Here is a 24,370-nt window from a genome sequence, read left to right on the forward strand (position 1 = left end):
TTTTTAAACATAAAAATCAAGAAATAAAAACAATGCCCAATAGATTCTAAACTTCTCACTTTTTAAGACTGCCAAAGATAAGCGAATCATTTGCCTTAGTTAGTCACCATGCATGCTAGCCTGAATGATTGGACACGATATAGACACCAAAAGAAGAGGGATGGAAGAGGAGAGAGCTACGCCACTTCATAACTTTCTTTTAATAAATGAATAGATATGGGTTTACGGCAAGCATTCTTCCAGTGCTAAATAAAATTAAAAGCATTTATAATAAACAAATTAAAAATAAGATAATTTAAAATAAACGAATTCGTCTTATTGACAAGGCACTGTAGCAGGAATGTCACGAGTTTGGGAGAAAAACCACTTCATGTCAGGACCTCACTTAAGAGAACGTAGCCAAAAAGCTAAGAAGGGCCATATCAGCACGCAATCAGAATCGCAACCCAGATAAAAGCAACAACCATTACCTGCCGTATTTGCAAGTTACATCTTACAATGCAATAAGTTACACAAAAGAGAGACAACTAATCTACTAATTTGCCAGGGATATTGGAGATATTTCTCCAAGACAAGCCACTCGATCATCCAGTAGTATTATTCTTCTCACTCTGTAACGGAAGGTTTTATGGATTGGTGGATGATCTGCTCCCTAGTGCTTCCTGTAGGCCAACTCCTTTACCATATCTCCTAGGGACCGGTCATTCCTAATACTTTGAACCCAATTTGCGTTGATTCTAACCCGCTCCAGGCTCTGTTTTAAGGTTCTAGAGATTGAAGGCTTGGCCCGACTCGCAAAAAATTCTTCTACTTCTTCAGCTTTTTCACTAGAGGAAAACTGAAATAAAAACAGGAGGCCCTTTTAGCCAAGTGCACATGCTTTTCAACATAAAAAAACAATACAAACAAAGATAACAGATTTGAGAATGACCGGTGACACAATGGAACTGATAAAACGTGTAAGTAGAAATCCAGAGCCCCATGTTTTTGAGATGTGATCCCAGTTTTCCTGCACAACCATCAGAATTGAAATAATAAGAAACATAAGAACAGAATTCTAACAGGTTATGGGCCTACAAAAGACTCACTTTTTTGTGATGCTTTAATTTTACATTTCTCTTGACATGTAAAACTGAGTACAACTCCAAGAACTCAATGTGGTATCATCAGTCGTACAACTTCAAGAACTCAAATGCAGAATCCTTCACTAATTGAGCCATGCAGGGGCCTAAAGACCATATTTCTTGCTATATCATAGAGTAACATGACATGAAGCTCTTGATAGGGCTGTAATTTCATTGGTTTGTGGAAGATAAGTGCGGGCTACTTTTTAGTACTAAATTGAAATTCACAAGCCTTTTCGAGTGTTGAGCAATGCAACGACACTCAGTGCTAGTGGTCCTAAGATGTCTCAACTTTCTTTTTCATTAAAGAGGTGTGAAAATAGTCCACTATGCATCTTTTCAAGATGGATTGTACAAACTTTAAATGCCTTGTGAAGAAGATGAACAACATCAAGCATTACAAGATGCATGCGCAAAAAGCTAGTTTTTCAATCTTTTCCTGATTTCACTTTTTGCTAGTAGGTTTAAATCCTTCTACATGTTTATGGACATTATAGCATAACAACCCACAGCCAGATGTGATTTAAGATATAAAAAAGAGGGAAAAATACATGATGATAAGAGCTTACCTGAACCTTGATAATCAACAAACATATTTGATCTATATCGGCTATTGGAATAAAAGGAGCAAAAAGTGTGTGATGTTAACGTCTTGATTCATGACAACGGCATCTTTGAATGGGGGAAAACCTAGATGGCTGGGACGCAGGAATAGCTACCTCTTAGCATATGTGCATTAGGCTCATGCTGTCGAGGGGCAAATCTCCAAGGTTCCATCAAAAGTTAGGAGGAGAGTAGATTAATTAGCAAGCACAGAAAAGACAGAAAAGTCTGAAATTGGAGGAAAATGGACACATTTGGAATGTTATGCAAACATAAAGCATGCCCTTTTCATGCCTGATGATTTTCAAAGGCATGATACCATGTCAGAAGAAAACTGCCCCTATACCCAGATATCCCGGGCATTAATGCACCCTTGGACAAAATGTATTTACATGTTGAAAGCTTAGTTGTCTTGTCTGGACATGTGTAAGTAGGTAAAAGAAACTGAAACGAGTTGAACATAAAGCATCTTGCGCCTGCAGGATGCTTCCATTGATATATAAAGACAGCAAGGAAAAGGTTATTTATTCTTTCTCAACACAATTTCCAGAAGGTTGCCAATATATAGTACATTGCACCTAAGTTTCTCATGTACTTAGCAATAGGCAGTAAGATTGGATTAGAAGGCATCCTTGTCATTTCCATTTGGATGTTCAGCTGCCATGTTGCTTAGAGAGCCGGTGAAGATGAATGCAACAGAAGCTGCAGAACATGCAAAAGATTTTTGTGGAACCTTCTCACTGTCTATACCTGAAGAAGGCCACGTTCTCAGGAACCAATGACTCCTAAATACAACCGAGGACTCCTAAATACTGAGAGAGTGCATCACTGCTTGTTATATCGTTTAGTTTCCTCCATATGCTTTTCCCATCTTGGGCTACACCATTTTCAGTTACAGCTAGCATGTTAACAAACAAAAGTTGGACATGAGTGATGCACATGGCATACTAGAGTCCGCACAGAATAGCGATGCTCGTGTAACAGCGAGTTCTGCAGGGGCAGTTTGGGATAAACATAAAAGTGGGGTTGCTCAAGAGAGGAGTCACCCCCTTTGCATTACAGTCATATTTATAAAGTGAGATCTAAATATTAAGTAATAATTTATAGAATTGTTGCCTTGATGTTCAAGTTTTTTCCAAAATATACAAGAAACAATATTTTGAGGAAAAAATGACATAAAGGATACCATCAAGTTTGAATTGAGTAATTTTGATAAAACATAGAAGGATTTATGCACTGGCTGGTCAGGTCAGTACACCACCAGTAGTGTACCACTCTGACCAAGAACCAGCACCAAGGACATTTATGGGACTGGTCCCTTCATGGGTTGAGACGTCCCACTTGTCACGATTGAAACTGGTCATTGCTGGCCTGTACAAAGGCCCATTCTGCTGGTGCCATGGCACAATCCAATTGGGTAATTAGTTTTTCAAAAAGAAGAGGGAGGGAGGGGGAGGGAGAGAGAGAGAGAGAGTCGGAGCCATGCTCTCCTTCGCATTCCTTTTGGTCAGGGGGTGGACTGTTCGAGAAGAAATAGAGAAAGGGATGGGGGAGGGGGCAAGAGAGGGAGGGAGAGGAGAAAGGAGGGCATATCCAGCCTCCTCTCACTACAATACAGCTTCTTTAGGGTAGAAACCTTACGTATTCGGTAAGTTGCCTCTCCCCTTTTTTTTGCTGCTAATTTGGCCAAAAATTTGAAAGGGTGAGTCGTGCTGAAGTAATTTCAATTTGGCATATGTTGTAGGGTGGCTATCACCTAAAAATGCACCCTTTTTGATTTTTAATATATATTTTCTTTTATAAAATTAAATTTCTTATAGGTAAATTAATTATATTTTTGATAGTTTTTAATATTAACCCATCATTGACTCAAAAAACATAAAACCTATAAATATTCATTAAATTTCATTTAAGACAAGTTTGAAAAAAAAATGGAAAAAATAAAAAGTCCTGGTACAATACCTTGAGATAAGACCATCCAAAGAGTCAGGACCGCACCATCCCGATGCTATATGGCCCATACAATTCCAAGTAATCTTGGAATGGGGATCCGCACTTGTATTTTTAACAAGGTCTGCTGAACCGGCCCGTAACCGGTACGGTTCAGGCTATACGGAACGGTTCCGGCCGAATAGGGACGGAACTACAGTGTTACTGGGACAGAACCGGCCAGTACATGCGGGAACCAGCCCGTATCAGCTGCGTACCGGACGGAACCATGTATCAGCTGCGTACCGGACGGAACCGGATGGTTCCGTCCAGTTCGGCTAGGAACCGGTTCCATTTAATGTGGGCTTTTTGGCCCAAAGTCACGGCGCACGGGCGCGGTGACTTTTTGAAAAGGCCACGACGCGCGCTATGGCCTTTTTTGAATTTCTGTGGCCAGAACGCATGCGCGCTGTGGTGCTGTGGCCATTTTGGCCACAATGATTTCGAACGACCTCGCAAAGGAAGGCTGAAGAAGGCCTTCCCAAAATTCATTCAGCAGAGGCATGCCAGAGGCAAAAGGCTGATTCAGGCCTTGGAGAAAATTCATTCAGCAAAAGCCAGAGGGAAAAGGCTGATTCAGGCCAAGGCTAATTAAGGTGTGCTTTCTTTCCCCTATCTTCTTTCTTTTTTTTTTTTTTAGGGGCTTAGAAAAAATAGCACAAAAATTGCAAAACAAGAGAAGATCTTGCTAAATTGCAAATTAGATAAATCATATGTATTTTCTAAGGTAGAAAAATTATCGTCCTCGTAGGAATGGACACATCAACGAAAAAGAACCCGCAAAGCATGATATTGGCTGGAAGCATGGGTGAATGCTCAAGGAAAGGTACCAGTGGCAGTGCAACCATTGCCACCATAAATTCAAGGGAAGAGGGGTAACCATGTTGAAGCAGCACTTAGATAGTAATTCTGACGAAGTAGCTGCATGCCCTGCATGCGCAAAGGAGATTCGGCTGCTGATGAAAAAGAACCTCGCTAATTACAAAGAAGCCAAATTGAGGGCTGCCAGGAAGTAGATGGAGGTTGAACGCCAAGCGGCAAAGCCACCTTTCTATCACGCCAGAAAATCAGAGGAGGTCTCCCCGAATATGACGAGGCACGAATCCAGGCTGCCATGCAAGCAAGCCTAGATGATCAATGGCAGGACGAGGAGGTGGCCAAGCATATGGCTCGATTTGGGCCCTCATTCTACGAGTTGGACTCCGATTCTGTGAGAAGCAGGCCAGATCCAGGTCTGCAGAGGACCTCCTCAGTCAGAAAGAGCGTCAGCAGAGACAGTGGCCAGACAGAATCTATCTTGGGTGTTTTTGATGGTCGAAAGAAGTCATTCAGAAGAATTCCACCAGAAGTTTCAATCCATGATTTAGATCTGCATGCCTTTTTCAACAAAAAATTGAAGCAACAGAGGGTTGACTCAATGCCAAAGAAGGATAAGATATATAGCGAGTTATTGGATCCTGGTTCTACTTTAGCCACATCCCAGTGAATGTGGCAGACAACAGGTCTGCCATTTCCTCCATACGGTCTGCTGGTCTCGGTGTAGATCCTTCAAGCCCGAAGAATATCTACAGTGAGCTTCTTGACAACAATAAGGAGTTGGAGAACTAGATTGCCTCCTACAAAAGCAAGTGGCCCACATATGGACTGATTGTGATGTGTGATGGTTGGACCGATCCTACCAGGCAGAGCATCAACTTTCTGACATACTGTGATACAAAGACTTTCTTTCACAAGTCAGTTGATACTTCGGATTAGATGCACGACTCTACATACATCCTCAAACTTATGGAGAAGGTGATTGATCAGATAGGAGAGGAGAATTTCGTGCAGGTCGTTACTAATAATAGGTCGCAACATAAGGCCGCCGGAAGATCTTGATGGAGCGGCGGCCACATATTTTCTAGACCTCATGTGCTGCACATTGTATCGACCTCAAATTGATGGATATTGATGGAGACAGCCCAAAGCATCACTAGGTATATTTATAACCATACTTGGATCCTTTCACTAATGAGGAGCTTTGCAGGGAAAGATTTTGAGACCAGAAGTCGCACAATTTTCCACCAATTACGTTGCACTTGATAGCCTTCTCGAGAAGAAAGCATTCCTACATCAGATGTTTATCAGTTTCGAGTGGCAGGATAATAGATATTCATTTTACAGCACCGAAAGAAGCAAATCGAAGACTTGGTGACGAGGCAGACATTCTGGCAGCGGGCCACTGCAATAGTAAAAGCTATCAAACCATTATATGAAGTGCTGCGGGCCGTGGATAGCGAGAGATACCTCCAGATGGGCTTTCTGCATCACATGATGGAGAGGGCAAAGATTCAGATCATGAAGACATATGTAGTCCATGCCCATGAGTACATCTAGATCATTGAGCAACGATGGGATTACCAAATGGATAGAAACTTGCATCTAGCAGTAAGCAAGAACATTGAAAATTAGACTGCTCTTGTACTTGTATAATTTTACTAAGACGGATTCCTCTATGTGTAGCATACTATCTGAACCCCCGGTTCCAGTACAACATACCTGAAATTGGTATGACGGACAAACTTCTAGCGGCTCTGCGTAATGTCATTTACAAGATCGAGTCTCATCTAGAAGTCGCGGCCTTATGTCTAGAAGAGGTAACTTAACTTTAGTGGCATATGTAAGTATACCAATATCTTCTATTATTAACATAGAGGAACGATGATTCTTTATCATAGACCAAATTATTTAAAAAGGGCAGCCACAACTTCGGATAGCGAGCTGTCGCGAGCAATACAACTATGAATCCAGGTATGTTACACATCAAGAAGACATTCACCTGGCGTTAGATGGTTACTAATATCTATTTTTTTCAATATTTCTGCAGCTAAATGGTTGATTCATTTTGGGTTGTCCGCGAAAAATCTTAAGCAGATAGCAATACAAATTCTCTCCCATATGATATCCTCAAGTGGTTGAGCGCAATTGCTCCAGCTTCGCCCTCATCCATAGCAAGCAAAGAAACTGTTTGACACGGAAGCACCTCAACGACCTTGTATATGTCTACTACAATCTGCAGTTGAGGCTAAAGTGCATTTAGGAGAAGTCGAGCTCAAGTATGCAGATCCGATCCATAGGGCTTTCGTCGATGATAACGATGATCCTATGATCGGCTGACTTGGGGACCAGCAGCAGAAGCCGGAGCATGACGAGCCAGGATCACCTCGACGACCGGCCAGCTTCATAGCCAACGAAGTTAGAGTTGATGCAGATCAACGGGCTGAGAGTAATATTTCATGCCTTCCCACAATTGATCAGCCACAGCCATAGGAGAGCTTGTCACCTAATTTTTCCTCGACATTCTCTTAGCGAGATGATCGAAAGAGGCTCACATAAGGATACTACGATATCCGGTCGATTTAGTCAGAACGGCGACATCCAAACAGAGGGGCACGAAGAGTAAAAAGGCAGCTGCCCAGCAAACCAAAAAAGAAAAACAAAAAGGCCCCAATGGAGTATCGAGGAGTCCTGGAGCAGCAGCAATGACGATTCTGGTGGATCTACTAGCCATAGAGGAAGTGGAAGACAGGAGACCATTATTTATAAGACAGGCGGAGAATGATCTTCGATACACCAGTGAGTCCCAGTTTACGCATGCTACACAGAATAGAGACCACGGTAAATGATTTGGTAGAGTCCGCGAGGATACAATTGCATATAGGAGACGGGCTCCTTGAGGTCGTTCAGAAGGACACGATGCAGCTACAGAAGACTTCACACGTAGAGTAGGATCAATAGACGTATCAGGTTCCAAGTCGTATACTGGATCATATTATCCGCAGCCACAGGACCCATACGGATATGGATATGATGCATCTGAGGCATCTTTCGGTGGCTACTTCCTACGCAGCCCGGAGCATCCCACGAGTCGAACTTTGCTACTGGCATATTCGGATAAGCCCCTCCATAGCCATATTATCAGCCAGAGGACACCTCTCAGAGCCAGAGCTTCAACGAGAGATTCAAAAGTTCTTATAACCCGACGCGCGTTCCTCAAGAAATGAGCATACAAGACTACAATACCGCTTGGTTAGAGGGGTGGATTGATATGACTTTTTATTATGCTGATGATCCTAATATCTACAAGAAGCATCGTCACTCGACCTGATTTTAGATATTCGAGAGTGCTTTAAAAGTATGTAATTGATTGTATCTTGATTTGAAGATATTTTATGTTGTTCATTTCATGATTTGTATCATTTCAAAGAAATAAAATGCAGCATCTAGCTTAAACCGAAATCATAGAAACATCAGAAAATATCCAAAAAATATCAAATTAAACTTAAATTTGTAGAAAAAGTTTGAAAAGAAAGAAATCTTCCAAAAAATTACAAAAAAGTTTGAAAAAGTTTGAGAAGAATTGCCGAACCGGATAAACCGGTTCAGTACCGCTACGAACCGATACTGAACCAGTACCAAGACCGATCGGTACCGGTACCGGTACCGGTTCGGTGATCCTTGATTCTTAACCTTGCAATTGACTTGAGAGACAAGTGCATGTGGGAGCACAAGCAGGTATGGCACCTTAGCTGGCAGACTCTAGCAACTATAAGTCTAGAATACGAGAATGGAAATGTTTTAGTCATAAAGAGTATCCTAACACTGCACCATAGAAATAAATATTTAATTTCAGGCACCTGTAAGTTGTTCACATTAATTACTGTACAGTATAGAAAGATAATCTGGCAAACCATTTTCTACTTGCTTGGTGTTGATTGAACCATTTGCTCATCTTTTTAATTCTAGGAAAGTGAACATCTTACAGAGACTGATTCTGATTCCAAAGTCCAGAACCAACAAGATTATAGAAGTGTTAGGTTTACTTGTAGGTAGATGAGTGCAACATGTTTAGACATCCCAGTTAGCATTTTAGGTCTCACAATGTTGTACTGAACCACTATCAATTTGTTTGGCAATTAATTCTAAGCAAGTGAACAACTTACAGAGACTGAATCAGATTCCATAGTCCAGAACCAATAAGCAGAAGTGTTAGCTTCTTGTAGGTAGGACATCCCAGTATAGCATTTCCGGTCTCGAAATGTTGTATCGAAATTGTTCAGAACAGATGAATGGCAAAAATCATACCTTTAACCATATCCATGCAGTATCACGTCCTTCCCTGCTAATTCCACCAAGTCCATAAACAACATCCTGATTCCGAACCTAAATAAATTTAAAATAAAGTAAGCTACTTTAGTAAATAAATCAAGGCATTTTTAGGAAATGGAAATATACAACTAGACATGTAAAACAATGAGTTACCTCCGAAGAAAGGAAAAAGTTTAGAGCATCACGAACAACAGCAGGATCAGGACAAGATGCCAAGGCACCTAAAGACCAAGGGAAAGAAACCTTTCAATAACAGATCTAGCACAATTACTTTTCTTAACCTTCAGCCAACAGCAATTTCAACATACTTAGTACACGAACTTTCTCCTGGCTTAGATCAGCCTCTCTGTAAACCTTCAGAAGGTATTCATATCCTGATTTGTTTGAACTGTTAACAGTCTGCATTATAGCAACGTATGCAGCCTACAAAGCAATTTGACCATGCAATATCAGTAAGATTAGATAAATGGAGTAAAGTGAAGATTTACTTTCCTTTTAAAAAGCAACCTTTCTTATATCTGGGGGAAGGAGTAATGTGTTTCTATCATCCAAGAAGGCATGAAAACGCCTTGCTGCTTCATTTAGAGTGAGATCATGTCCAAATTCAGCAAGAGCAGTCAGCAGCTCTCCTCTCAACATTGCATCCAGGTGATTTTCACCATCCTTTGGATCCCAACCTAACTTTCTGTAAGGATACTAATCAAGAATGCAAACTGGAGGACCACCAACAGCACAATACAAATATGGCACTTCGCAGTGGTTATAATTACAAGGAAATAATTGATAGCAACATAAATTTGAACCCAACGATTTGCACATTAAGTCATAAATACGGACTTGCACCCAACGATTTGAACTTAAGTCAAGCCACTGTATAATGTCTAAACTGACATATATAGTGACATGCACAGTTTACAAGTACAAATATGCATCATATCAAAACTTATAGAATGAATGATGATGTATAGGTTTCTGGTGGGGATTGGGCAAGGCATCATAGCGATCTATCATCTAAACACATATTTTAGTAAAATACAACTGCCTCAATTCCCGAGCGATCGTACCAAAAACTCGAGTTCCTTTGTGGATTTCCTTCTTGATCAATGACGACCACATTGTCATCTGTGAATTATTTATATCTGTAGACTTTACATACATGCAATGCATAGCAAATACATAAATATGAATGCAACATATTGTAACAATATATCATATGAATGCATGTGAATTATTTATATCTGTATACTCAAAAAGCACCAAGCCCACTACTTTCCCTGATCCCGAGCGGGGTCTAAAGTGGGCTGAGGCCCAGACCATTGTTGAGCCCACATGGGATCTGCAAGCAGAAGAAGGGTGAATGTGCACTGAAAATCATGGACATTCTCTGTACATGCATACATAGCAAATACATACATATTGCTTAGGATTGAGTTATTTAAAATATTGATTGCTGCTTATAAACGTGGTATTAAAATCTTAAGTTAATGAAAAGATTTAAAAAATTAAGCATAGTTGAGCATGAAAAACTTTTATTAGCCCTTCCACTCTTCCAAACTCTTTTCCTATACCCTCACCAGAAAACAAAAAAATAGTAAAACATATAAAACCTTGCCAACAGTAACTCTACTGTTTGGTCAGATCCCAGATTCCCAACAATAATTAGATACTCAGCAAAGCAGCCTGGTGTCCGGAAATTTCCAATCAATCTTGTTCTATAATGAAACGATCAGTATTTTGTCTACAATTGCAACATGTCCTTTAATAGGCCAAGTGGCAACGGTTCAGCTGATGTAACCATATCACTTCATTTTTGTAGTGCCCAGGAGAATTATGAAACAGTATAAGAGTTTCCCTATCTGGAGTCCTACTCATGTAGCCAATAGGATCTCGCATAGATTCAAATATTCTTCTTGCAAGAAAAAGAAACATTAAATTTAAAGCATTTCACCCGATAGTCACTAAAAAGGTGGTCACAAAAACAAGATTTGAAACTTACTTGCACATTTCTAAGTTAACTTCTTCATACAAGTCATCAACTGACTAACAGAAATTCTCTTTGAGCAAATAGAATATTCGATTTTTAATTATTGTTTTCTATAAGTTTCTATGATGCAATCAACTTGTCACATCAAAAACATACAAAGTGGCCAAATTTTCCTGAAGACTTACCTGGACTCAAAGATGTTGCCTACTTCAATAAAAGATCTCAACTCAACTTTTCACCGCTAAAAATAGTTAAATAAAAGTATAAAAGAAATACTCTTATAGGTAGTGTTCATTTTGGGAACTAGAAATCTATTCATATGCAATGCATGTTAAGAAATTACTTAGATGTGCAAACAAAATATAATAGAAAATAATTTACACCTATAATAAATTAGTGAAAAGAGGAACCCCTTGCTTGTTTCCCTCTTGATACACTTGGGACCATAAGTATGATTTTTTCAGTGATTTCATTAGACCTCATTGCAAGTTCCTTTTATGATTTTTTTCTTTTTCTATTGTAAATAGATAGTTTTTATGGTTTTGAATCCAGTTAATTTTGAAAAAAATATTGACAGGACAATCATCTTTTACATTATATGTAAAATATATATTTATAATATAGAGAGAGAAGGAGAGTAGTTTGCAAAGAAAAGGCTACAAAACAAGCAAGCTCCTCATATCCTATAAACATAACTTCCTTTCTATCATTTGAACCCTTCAAGGAAAATTTAGACCCTCGCTTTACTAATAACTCTTGAAATTTATTGCATGCATTCACAAAAATTACATCTTTTTTTATTATTATCTTATCATCCGTCATTTATCAAAGCCTTCTGCAATGTACGTATTTAGAACTTCATTCTTTCTAGTCTTATGCACAGAACCACCTAAATATCGTTATATCTATTATATTCTACCCATATTACATACATCACCTTCGCCAAAAAAAATACTTGAATCAATGCTTTTGTATCCAACCCTGCATTGAAAAGTTGATGTGTCTATTCATACCGTTGGTCCGACAAGCACCTTGAATATATAATGTGCCACAACAATTTATTGTACATAGGAGATGTTTGCATCGGTCTACAATAACCCCTTTACATCATAAAAAATAGCACTATATATTGGTCAAAGTAGCCATTAATTGAAATGATCACTGATCAAAATTTGAATATCGGTATTCACACTTAAAAAAATATATGTATTTAAACATGATATCTAGAATTACATTAAAAAAATTATTTTTTGATGCTGTTATATGACTATTTTAGCTACTTTAAGAGATGTCATTATAGTGGTCATTGTAAAAAGTACTAAAAATTTAGGTTATCGAAATCATTGTCCAAAGTAGCTTTTTGCACATCATTTTATTATCAGAATAACCTCATCAGTGAAAGCATGACTTGTATCAAAGAAGCCACTATTATTATAAAAAAAAAAAAAAAAAACTAGCTTCATATGATAAATTCTGAATTTAGTGTACATCAGCAGAATAAACTAGCAGCATACATATTAAGGTCTTCGACATGTGGAGAGGGCTTACTCTGCCAAAAACTGGAGAAGATTAATCAAGAACTTTTTTATGTCATCCAACAATTCCGGAGTGGCATCATACGCCATGCTCACAATCTTGTAACTTATCTGCTCATGAAAATTAGTAGTAGTAATACCTGAAGGTGCAAGTAATTAAACTAAAAGGTTTAAAATATGGAGAAAAACACACCGTTATTATGTGTGACACCACAGTGTATTCATACTCTTCTCGGTACGCAGCCATCAAGGAGAACAACGATGACAATGTCTGCTTGCAAGCCATGCACAGGGAAAAAGAATCATCCAGAATACCTATAATAGAAAACTTACTAAACTAATCATAATGAACACCATAGGGAAAAGGAGAAAGTAGCATTGAAAGATTTTCAAATTACCAAACCGATCAGTTGCAGACAGTTGATTGGCCTCTATTGCATATTTAAGTCTAGCTGCAAGTTCATCATCATATTTCACCCTATAAAAACCTGTTTGGTCAACATTAAATTTGATCCAAAGACATCCAACTTTCCCTTGATTTCCTTTAGCCAACAAGCTAGTGGCATCACCAGATGAATCAACAAGTTCTTCCATATCCAACTTGTCATATTTCGTTTTTAGTAGAAACTTTTTCTGAGCTGTATGTGAACCACAACATAGCGTTACAGGAATAATCCATTGGCCATCCCCTGAAGACCCACTTGACAAAAACTGAGACTGCAATGGAGGAGAAAAATTGTTAGAAGGCAAAAAAAACAAAGAAAAACTACTCAGATCAACTTACAGCAAACTACAGTCCTCAATATGTTAAAGCAAATAGTACAATTGCCAACCGTTTTAGACAATGAACACAGTAGTTTGTCCATGTACATGTTGTGAACAAGACTGCTATTTGTCAGGGATCATATGCAACCACAACTATATACTAGTTATATTTGGTCATTGCCCAATATTAGTTGATTTGATACATTATTGCAACTTTACAGCTGTTGTTGCTTCAAGTTCCATGATGTCAGAGCCACATCATTTTCTCAGGCATTGTGGGATCTAATATGCAAGACACGTTTATCCTTGACAAGTTTACCATTATATTAGACCACTGCACTGAGCCCTATACAACAGTAAATATTAGTTACGGTATCCCATAAGAAGTCACTGAGATCTCTTAACTCATTGGCAGTTGGCCGCTAGATGGTTATATTCTGTTTGATTTATTACTTTGGATATTGTCCTTTGGAAAAATTGAGGAATTCAGATCTGAAGCTTGATGAAGCAAAGATACCTGCAAAATTCTCTTACCTATGGTCCTTGATTTTATAGCAAAACAACAGGATGGCATTTTTGTTGTCAACATATCAACGCTATAGAAATTTGTGTCATTTTCTCTATATCGAAACATCTTCTTACCCTCCTTCCACAGCTCTAACGCAATCTCCCATGAAAGCTCACATTAAATGACTACCATGGCAACGATTACAAGTAAGAAGTCTTATCTCAACTATTTGCAGGCATTTTAAAGCTACTTTTCAGCCATTCACTTTTACAAAAGGCTACATCCATGGTAAATTTTAGCTGTTTAAATCCTTCCTCAACCTCCATCCATTTGTATTTGTTATTATTAGACAGGCAGCAAAATTTATACTTTCTTACTTATATACCATTCTGTTAAGAGGCTCATTGATTTTCATTTATTTTGCTAGTAATATTCTTGTAGATAAGGTTAGGATTATCTGGAATCAATATTCAGTGCAGTGAATTGGTAGCATAATATAGGCACAACTTGTTGCACATGTATGCATTATAGGGGTGCAAGCACCTGTTTCTAAGCTAATTTTTAGCCCCATGATTTCTATCTTGTATGCTTTAACTAATGCTGATAATATGAATCCCCAAAAGTTGGTTCAAGGTCTGAATAAGCGATTATAATTAGAGTTGTAATTTTAATAATACAACATATGATGGTTTAAACTTTTATTTTGTCATGTCATGGGCTTCGCATTAAAAGGCCTGTAATTATTTTCTATATGGTAAACTACAGTCTCTTGAATAAAATGGAACCTTGTAATAGTCTGATTAGAAGTGTGAAAGAGGTTGTTTGGGAGGTTTGTCACTCTATACAAGGCCAGGCTTTGACTGTTAGTTGATGAAATTATGCTGGCTTTCATATTCCTTTGTGGTGGGTGCCTGTGTTAGTTGTGCCATCATTTGCTAAAAGATCCACTTTAGGTCATGGAGATGGTTTTTTCTTGCTGTTCTGCTCCCTTTAGCTTAAAAGTTTGATCTCATTCAGATTTTATGGCCTTTGAAGGTCAAATACTTGTTCGGATTTACATCGAACTGCTTTAGGCCTTCTCTTTAGCTAATTCTCTGTCACAATTTTGAGACATACTCTTTACCTATGATCTCTCCAGATTTCTTTGTTGGCACATGTTCAAATCATCCCAATCAATTATTGGCCACTTGAATCAAATTCTGTAACCCCAAAGCATCCTTAAAACTACTTGTTACTAATCCTATCATGTATTGTGCATCTACCTTAACATTTCTTTTTATTTCGTCAATGTCACATTTAGGCGCAGAATAAAGAACAACAGAGATGTAATTAATGATTTTTTTTTTAAATTTAGTCGACAAGAAAAGCATGTGCTAGTGCACATTTTAAGAAGAGTTTCGGTATTGCATTATAAATAGAACCAGCATTATTAAATGAGATGATATAAGAACCCAAAGTACAATACTTTAACTTCTTGTGAATATGACATCATAAATTCACAGTTTCATGTATCATCAACAAACCTGCTCAAATTCCAACTTGCCGTCTTTGACATTCACGGAGACAACAGGATAACCTTTCTGCTTAGTCCACGAATCCATTAACATCTTTACTGGTTCGCCTGATTCATTCTCAAGAACAGCCCATAGGTCTTCAGTCTTTGCGTTGGAACAAGCAAATTTTTTTATATATGAAGCCAATGATCTCTAGAAAAATAGTTACATGCTGTTAATAATACTTAAAACTAGAAATGTAAGCATGCCAGAGTTTATAATATTGAATTGTGTGGCGAGATAAGAAAAGAAAATCATGGATACATGCAACTTTCTGGTTGACATAACTAATTAACCAATATTCAGTCATCAGGGCAAGGTAACAAATATTTACATTTTCAAAATCACTAAATTATTGCTAATTTATAAGTAGCTTAAAAGATTAAAAATAACCAGAAAACCACTTTAATGAAATATTATATTGTCTATGTCTTATGTACTATTTGTATATACTATTAGTCACGAGCTAATGATATTCCGGCTATGTTATACTCAGAGAAGGTAGTAATACCCCAGTTTGCAAAAGTGCAGCTATCAGGCATTTACATAAGGTTGGTATCAAAAAAAGAAGTTCTTTTGCAATGAGAGTTACCAAGACTATAATCAGAACTCTGTTACAAAAACCAATGACTCATCAAAAAAAGATTTGCCTTTGAAGGTAAAATTCACATTTATAATGTATTCTAAACATCCATCTGGACCAAAATGAACAATTGGCAATGACTATGTAGTGCATTTAAAGTGAATAAATTTGTCTTGGGGAATAATCATCAAGTTATAGAGATTCAGTTCACATTCGACTAAGGTTTTAAAATCTCACGTGAAATTGATATCTTATGTTCAACCGGGATATTAAAATTCCATTTCTTCTAGCATGCATTTGGTAAAAATCGAGATTATCCTATCAGGGCATACAATCAAACCATTGCTAGTATTTTTTTTCTTCTTGTACTTTCCTTTGAATCTGATAACTTATGATAAACCTCTGAGTGCTGATCGCATTTCCCAACTTCTGACGGCCCCAAGGAACCTAGTAAACTAGCAAGCTAACTATGTTTTTTTTGTGAGAATCTATGATATAGGTGGTGTGTTTTCACTCTAAAATCAACCAAAGAAGATCAGTCTACAAGATCATTGATGATGAAGTGATGCCAAATCAGAAAAAGGCAAAGAAAGTTAATACACAGGACTAGCCTCTGAAAACGAAAAAATATAAAATTACATTGCATTTAACAGGCAAATCAGTTATTAGCAATTTCGAAATCATATGATTGGAGGCAGACTAGCTATCAAACAAAGATAACATAAGTTTTTTAATACTTCATCAGCAGTTATCACAAATAGATATTGTGTTGACCAGGAAAAATGTAAAGTAACAAATTGATGACTAAAATCAACAACCATTCCCTTCCAACTCATTATTAGCAGGTAGGCTAAAATCTAGCTAGTAGCTAAAAAACCTCAACAAGTAAGAATACATGAGAAAAAGTTAAGAAACCAAATGCTAAACCTGAAAACATTCAGCACCAAGGTAACTTTGCAACATTCGAATAACAGATGCCCCCTTTTTGTAGCTTATTGCATCAAAAATTTCATCAATCTCACTAGCATGATTTATATCTACCTGAAACAACATACGCAAAGCTTAACATGCAAATTCACAAACAAAAAGATCCAATATGTAGTATAAGTAAATCTTATAGTCTTACCCAATCTTCAAAGTTGTGATTTAATAGAAGAGTGCAAAATATGTAGCATCAATTAACAGTTCAAGCTGTTGCTGGTGTTATTCAGGTTGCTAGATGAGTCTTATGATGATTCAGGAAAAAAATCTTTATATTACTTTGAACGAGTAATGAAATTGTTAAGCTTTTTATAATTTTCAATAGAGACAATGTGGAAGACTTTATCCATTCAAGTAACCAGGATAACTGATAACTTACCACTTGAAGTCCATTTGTTTACTCATTTATTCAAGGTCTAGTGTTCCAAGCTTACAAGTTACAAGTAAGCTATTCAGAATTATCATGCACATGTTAGCCAAATCACAAGCATAGACTCATACAAATCTATCTCAATGTAAAGAATGTAAAGCATGTATTATATCCTACCTGTCAAAATTATGAACTAAAGCAACAACCATTATAACATAATAATGGCTGTTGTAACAGTTTCACAGGGCCCCTGTTATATGTACATGTACAGAACGGACAGTTAAATGACAACAGTTGTTTAGCCACAATTCCATTAAATGACAGCTAGCTGGCGGTAATAACAAAATTATCTGACTGTTCCACTTTCCAACCAACTTAATATTTTAAGTACAATTCCCAAATCAGTTCTAGAAATAATATTTAATCCAATGAATACTCGACGTCAGTGATTGGGTGGATCTAGGGCCATGTCAGGACGGGTGATGAACACCCGCTGTTGCAAGATATCCGTAACCCGTTGAGGGACTGTGTGACCTTCCGAGTCACCCAAATTTACCGGGAGGCGAACAGGCCAACTGATTGGGTCACCTCATATATGGCGCAACCAAGGTTTGCCGTGTCGTACGAATGTCACACTAGTACAGTGTCGGTACGGCATGATGCGAAATTTTTTTTTGGCGCCATCCGTACCAGATACCGGTACCGAACCGGTACGGTACGCCTCATATCGTCCGATTCGGGCCAGTACAACATACCATATGCGCAACACTCCAGTGGCTGGATGTGGGATAGCTACGAGGCTTCTCCACCCCCTCTTTGTCACCTTCTCTTTTCCGACTTTATTGGATGTATTCATGCTAGAACAGTATGACGTATCCGACTTACCAGGTAAAAAAAATCCAATGAATACTAACATAATCAAATAATGATGTTACTTAAATTACCACCTATTATTTTCCATTATGACAGCTAATATTGACTTTTATAACAGCCATTGCTTTATCAAAAAAATCCAATCAAAGGCTTGACTGGCTGAAGGTGGTAGCTTATCAAAGTAATATAGTTCTTGGTAGTTGGACCAAGTGACATGGGTTCAAGTTCCCCACCTTCTCCAAGTTTGGGGTAAAGGGTATCTGAGGGAGGCTACCCCTTGTTGTGTAGCTCATTTCCTATGGGCCCATCTAAAAAGAAGCCTTGACAGGTAAACGACAATTGTTCTTCTATTATGATGGAAAAAAAGGTTTTGGAATGGGGCATGATAGATTAGACCAACAAGCTATTATTAGGGGATATTAGTGCTATTCAATTACCTTGACCAAAATAGATCAATATCATATACTGAAGGTATCAAAGAAGATAAGTTGGGAAAGTCATCAAAGAGAGACAAATTAATGAGCAAGGAGCACTGGAATTTCTAACCTGTCACTATGCGGTGCAATCCAAGTCTCTTGGAGTTAAATTTGGCCAATCACTAAGACTAGGCATAATTATGGTGCAGAAAAAAGACGATTGACCTTGTCCTTGAACTGATATTGCTGTTTCATCTTATCATCCAAAAGCTTACTAACCAATTGACAAACCTTGACCCCATTCTGCAGTCATCTGACATTTCAAACCTCTTTTGCATAGCGGGTAAACTTGATGTTAACCATTCACTCTTTTATTTAGTCTCAACTTTTGTGCATCCCATAGACAACCATTTTAATTTAAACCTTTTAACAGTTTAACCCCACAGAACATGTCACCACCTAATCATGTGTCAAGTCCAGATGTGAAATCCTTGTTACACTAAGGAAATCAAGAATTACCAATTTTTTATGTTTAATTTTATTATATAAAAATATATTAAATGGGTTAAGTGGCTCGAGACTCTTTAGCTGCCTCAAGAAACTTGGTAATCGGCATCAAAAAAAAGTATTACCTCAATGGGATGTGATTCAGCAAGTGAATCCAACCTAAGGCCCATTGTAGTCTCATCGAGGAACTGTGTCCAAATTTTCCATTCAGGAAATAATGAATCTGCTGCTAAATAGCTGACCTGTAACACAATAGCAGTTGGAAAAAGGAAAAATATGAAGCGTAAGCATTCCACACAAGCACAAATACCTAATAAATGACAGGTAAAAATTGACTTAATTACCCATGTTGCGAACCCCTCATTAAGCCATAGATGAGTCCACCATTCCATTGTCACGAGATTTCCAAACCATTGGTGAGCCAATTCATGTGCAACAACAATCGCCACCTGAGCAGAACAAAATCACAATTCAGGTAAATTATTTTGTACAAATGTGGGAAAAAGCATGGGGTTGAACGTCTCCAAGTCCAAACTAAAACAGAAAACGTCCAACATAAAGAAGAATATGCAAGATCTAGTTCCTTATGATCATAAAGTTGAAAAATCAATGACCGCGCACGGCAATCAAACTCAAATCAAGGAGGGAAAAAATTATATCTCAGCAAGTGAAGATCACCCGTTGTTTATTTGCAGCTGCTGAGTGGCGGGCATCGTATAGCAAAGCTGTCTCCCGATATGTGACCAAACCATAGTTCTCCATAGCACCAGCAGCAAAATCAGGAATAGCAACCATATCCAATTTGGGAAGTGAGTAAGGTACAGCGAAGTATCTGAGTGATAATAAGTTACATGTGATCACCAATCATGGCCAACTACATCGCAGCTATTTCTATGGAATTATCATAAGAAATTCAGACAGCATCTACATTCTAAAAGGATCCATTAGACAACTTGTGGGTAAACAAGTATCAATAGAAAGTGCATCACAACTCATGATTTGGCAAATTCAAATGAAACCAAATAAATAGATTTAAAAACATCTGATATAAAATGAATAACATTACTTTTTGTACAGATCCAATGTCTTCACAGCAACATCCAAAGCAAATTTTCCTTGGTTACTCTTACCAACCTGAGAGTACACACGAACCTTAATCCCTGGAAAGATGCAATAAATCAAACAAGGTCAATAAAGGTTTTACAAATTCAAATGCCTAAAGTTTACAAGGATTCATACCATCAGTTGTGAAGTCTTCCAAGTAATCAAACAAACCAACAACAACAGCCACCAAATAAGTTGACATAATCGGTGATTCCTGAAAAGAGATAGTCTTGACAGGCCCATCAACTTTTTCTTCAATGACCGGCATATTTGATAATGCTACTAGGTCAGAGGGTACTTCCAGTGTTATTTTGAATGTAGCCTAAACAAGATGATTTAGCAAAATAAAATGGCAGTAAGTTCTAGTCAAAACAGAGGGAGAGAAAATAAATAAATAAAAAGTAATGGAGTAGTTAAATATATCATGCTAACTGCATATATCTCTTATACATGTGATCATATAAACTAATTCTATTCTAATTTTCCTTCAGAATGGTTTGCATCATGCTTTTCAAGAAACAAAGCAAGAAACAAGGAGTGCAGGTAAAAACACAAAAAGTAAATGCTAAAGGTTTCTATTAAGGGGCATAGTTAGAAATCATGTAAGCATGCAAGCTTTAGCTCAATAGATAAGGTATACTGAGTTCAGCCATAAAATCTATACTTTTTTGTTGATTTACCAAAATGACTGCTTAATGAGCATAATCTCTGGAACTAACACGAAGTAGCCTTTAGGTTTCATGGCACATTTCTTTGTGTCCAAGGTTGTTTTGGCTTTAGAGGTTTAGCATCAAGCTGAGAGCTAGCCATAGTACATTTTTAGAACCATAATGGATTATGAAAAAGATTTGTCAATTAGGATAACGTTATTGTTTAATCGCAGAAAGGCGGTTCACAAATAAAATATTCTAGTTATAACTTGAATATTGGTGTTCAAGAGCCAAGACAAGTTTCCTGATGGATATCTTCCAAAAAAAAAAGTTTCATTAAATGGGCAAAAAAAATTCAGATCCTTACACATACAACTACATAAGCTGAACATGAGTTAAAATTTGCAAACATACACAATATGATCATCCAAAGTCACTTCCCTCTGTTTATAACAACTTCTGCAAAAACATTTTAAAACAGGTACAAAAGGATTTCTTTAGAAACGCATACTCGCCTTGAGTAGAGGTTTCCTAGTAACTAAAGCTCATCCCCTTACGCAAACCTTGAACTTAGGCCCCAAGTAAGTCATATGAAATTCTCTATTTCTTGTCTCAGAAAAGAAAAGGGGGAAAGGACGAGAGAGAACTGAATCTTGAATTTGTTCACCTTCTTTGAAAGCAGCGTATCAAGTAAGCTTTGCATAATAAATTGAAATAAACACAAATTAAATAAGAGAAAGTTTCACAAAAAGAAAATAAAAAGATTGATACACGAGTGACTAACCTTATGGGCAGGTTCATCCCAACATGGAAAACAGCGCCTGGCGTCAGCAGGCTCAAACTGAGTCACCGCCATGTTCTTCTTCTCCCCATTATGCACGTAGGTACTGTAAAACGGATCAATTTAACCAAGGAAAAGAAAATGGAAAAAAATGGAAACCTTAACATACGAGAAGGTAAGAGGATGAAGGGAATCAAATTACCTTCTATAGAACCCCTTCATCTTATCGTTTAGGGTTCCTTCAAACCCGATTCCAAGAACGGCCTGTCCCAGCGGAAGAACCTCGTCAAATTTAAACACCAAGATCTCGTCTTCTTCCACCGGAACGATCTCCGAGGGGCGTATTTCCTGAAACAACCCAGGGTTTTAAAAATCCAAGAAGTCAAAAGAAGAAGAAACGGAAAGAAAGCAAGATTTATTCGAAACGATTCAAGAAAGATTCTTTAAAGCGACGCAATACCTTCGACGAGCTTGGATTCTTGAACCAGACGGAGTCGTCCTTGATGGCGAGCTCGGCAGCATTGAGGACCAAGATCTTGGTAGCCGCGACGACATCGATCGCGATCTGGACGGCTCCCGCGAACTTACAGGCGGAGAGGTCCGGCTTGAGGAAGAGATCGTATCTCTTGGGGATGGCGAACTTGGGGAGCCTCGGCTTGCCTTTGAACTGTTCGACGCTCGGTTCCTCCGCCATCTCGCTCTTATTTGCAGGCTGGTAATAAGAAAAGCGTCAGATTACAGGCCGTATATAGATAGGAAGGGGAAGGCGAGAACCGTCTGAGTCTTGTATATGGAAAAGGCTTTTGTATAAACTAGTTATATATGAGACGATAACTGTATTAGCTGTCCGAGTTGGTAGCAGTATCTCAGATCTCGCATTAACGGCCGAGACTTCGTCGACATGTGGCGATGTAACGAGATATTATTCTTCCCCTGGGTGATTCGAAATTTTATTCTGTGGCATCTACTTTTTTTTTTTCTTTTTTTTCTTCCTCCTGCTAAAGCGGATGATGTAGAGTGCGGATACAACCAAAAAAAAATAACACTACCTAGAGGGCACTGGACAGTTCCTTCCCCCCCCCCCAACCAAATAGTATCTCTGGAGTGGTTAGCCATATATAAAGCCACCTAACTGCTGCCTCATTAGCCTCATGCTATATATACTTTGTGTGAAAGGCTAACCCATCGTAAGCCATAGCTGATAGCTCGAATATCTCTAAGCAGAGAGTAAAGACTGAAAGTCATCCACATCGCCCTCGCTCTGCCGCCAATAATCAACACCAAATCTCCCTCCAATATAACAGTCTGAGCCCACAAAGTCCGCCAAGCATACCCTAGGCTTGCCCAGCATTCATTTTGTTTCTTGACTTAAACGAGATTCGGCTTTATGCTCCATATATTATTATTATTTTACCTTACCTACAAGAGAATATATCTACTAATAACACGGTATCAACGGATCAGTCTGAAAACGCGTATCAAGCTTTTTATCTTAAAAAAGTATTTAATAAAGAAGTATCAAAATTAATGACAAAGAACAACGCTTACGCATGGATTAACTATTTTATTGGACACATAATCTAGTTATAAATGTTCATGGAAATATTAAAATATCTTGATTCTTTCGACTTTCCAAATTTCTCCACCAAGCTTTTTTTTTTCATTTTGATAACAATCACCCATCAAGATAATGAAAATATCAAAAGAATTGAGAATGACTTAACAAAATGGAAATGTATAAAATAATTTATTATTTTAAAAAGAATTAGAATAGGGGTTGCAACAATAACGGTCAATTATTCCCGCTTCCATGCCTTCATCTGCCAAGCAACTCTCAGTCTCTCACCTACTCGAAAAAAAATAATAGCCAAAATGTTTAAATCTTGAAGTCGAGACAATAATTTAGTCACAACTCAGATGGAACAACCTATGTAAACCTTTCCATCTGCTTAGGCACAACATCAAATCGACACAAAGGAGCCACCTATAGTTTTAACTTTTAACTGATAAAAATGACTGATTTAAACAACAGTCGGCCATTACAGTTTCAGCCATGCATCTCTTCAGTATTATATTAAAGTACAGGGGCTTCTGTTCTCAAAAGAGACAGGCCGCTCTCCCGGAAGGAATTTCTTATTCACCCACAAAGAACTGAAACTCCATGAGATTGCACAACGTTCTGGGCATACAAAGGTAACAAAGGAGATGCACCAATATGATCAATGAGATGGAACAAATGCACCCTTATTGGATGGGAGAATGAACAAGTGATGTACAAATGGTGCAGCTTGATTCTGTATGATCTTTTCATCAATATCATCACTTTCAGGGAAAAAGGCAATGAATCCAAGAACAACTGTCTGGAAACATATGTAAATCCAAATTGAAAGGCATGTAAGAAGTCCAACCAGAAAAATCAACAAAATAGAAGCTTATAAGAGTTTTGACTGGATCATAGAGGGAAGAATCATCAACCCTACAAGAAATGAATGCACAAAACGTGCATAATCTCTCTCACTCTCTCTGTGTGTGTGCGTGTGTGTGCGTGTGTAAGAGTGTGATTTCTAGTACTACATGGCACGTCAGTTGCCGTTCAAGGCACATATCAAATAGGAGCATAGATAAGTACAGCAACAACAAACATACATGTTAGAAACAGGAAAAGAGACCGTAAGGACTTCGTCGCTTAAATTGTAATGGAGCTACATATGAAGCTATCAATCCTCAAAATATTAGTGACTTAGTATCCATAAAACAGAAAAGAAAAACCGAACTGGCTAATATCCCTTCTAACACCAACCTGATAAAATATATCCGAGGATACAGAATGCCATACAGATATTTCCTCCATATATCTTAGGGACATGCTTCCTTTTTCCTAGAAAACTACATATAT

The 24,370-nt window shown here is 37.9% G+C and overlaps 1 protein-coding gene across 1 annotated transcript; it reads right to left on the minus strand.

Moving 5' to 3' along the window:
* Positions 1-449: 449 nt before the first annotated feature.
* On the minus strand, positions 450-22,278 carry LOC103720809 (aminopeptidase M1-like). The gene is made up of 19 exons (XM_008810704.6): positions 21,935-22,278; positions 21,677-21,822; positions 21,478-21,580; positions 20,179-20,365; positions 20,006-20,099; positions 19,618-19,771; positions 19,284-19,388; positions 19,065-19,181; positions 16,720-16,833; positions 15,180-15,362; positions 12,782-13,100; positions 12,577-12,698; positions 12,397-12,494; positions 9,372-9,549; positions 9,173-9,287; positions 9,018-9,085; positions 8,841-8,918; positions 932-1,009; positions 450-838 (listed from the first exon to the last, which is right to left on the minus strand). The coding sequence occupies exons 1-19, from the start codon at positions 22,166-22,168 to the stop codon at positions 653-655; spliced, it is 2,679 nt and encodes an 892-aa protein (XP_008808926.2). The 5' UTR covers positions 22,169-22,278; the 3' UTR covers positions 450-652.
* Positions 22,279-24,370: the final 2,092 nt, after the last annotated feature.

This window comes from Phoenix dactylifera, chromosome 5, assembly GCF_051530095.1.
Source record: "Phoenix dactylifera cultivar Ajwa chromosome 5, Ajwa_hap1_PhDact_Kaust_v1.1, whole genome shotgun sequence".
Taxonomy (NCBI): domain Eukaryota; kingdom Viridiplantae; phylum Streptophyta; class Magnoliopsida; order Arecales; family Arecaceae; genus Phoenix; species Phoenix dactylifera.

What these genes read in the sequence shown, in the direction of transcription:
- LOC103720809 (XM_008810704.6), bottom strand. Translation starts at nt 22,168, where the DNA reads ATGGCGGAGGAACCGAGCGTCGAACAGTTCAAAGGCAAGCCGAGGCTC. An exon ending in GGAAGACTTCACAACTGATG is followed by an intron (nt 20,100 to 20,178) that starts GTATGAATCCTT and finishes GCATCTTTCCAG; the next exon opens with GGATTAAGGTTCGTGTGTAC. An exon ending in CTGAATCACATCCCATTGAG is followed by an intron (nt 16,834 to 19,064) that starts GTAATACTTTTT and finishes ATGTTGTTTCAG; the next exon opens with GTAGATATAAATCATGCTAG.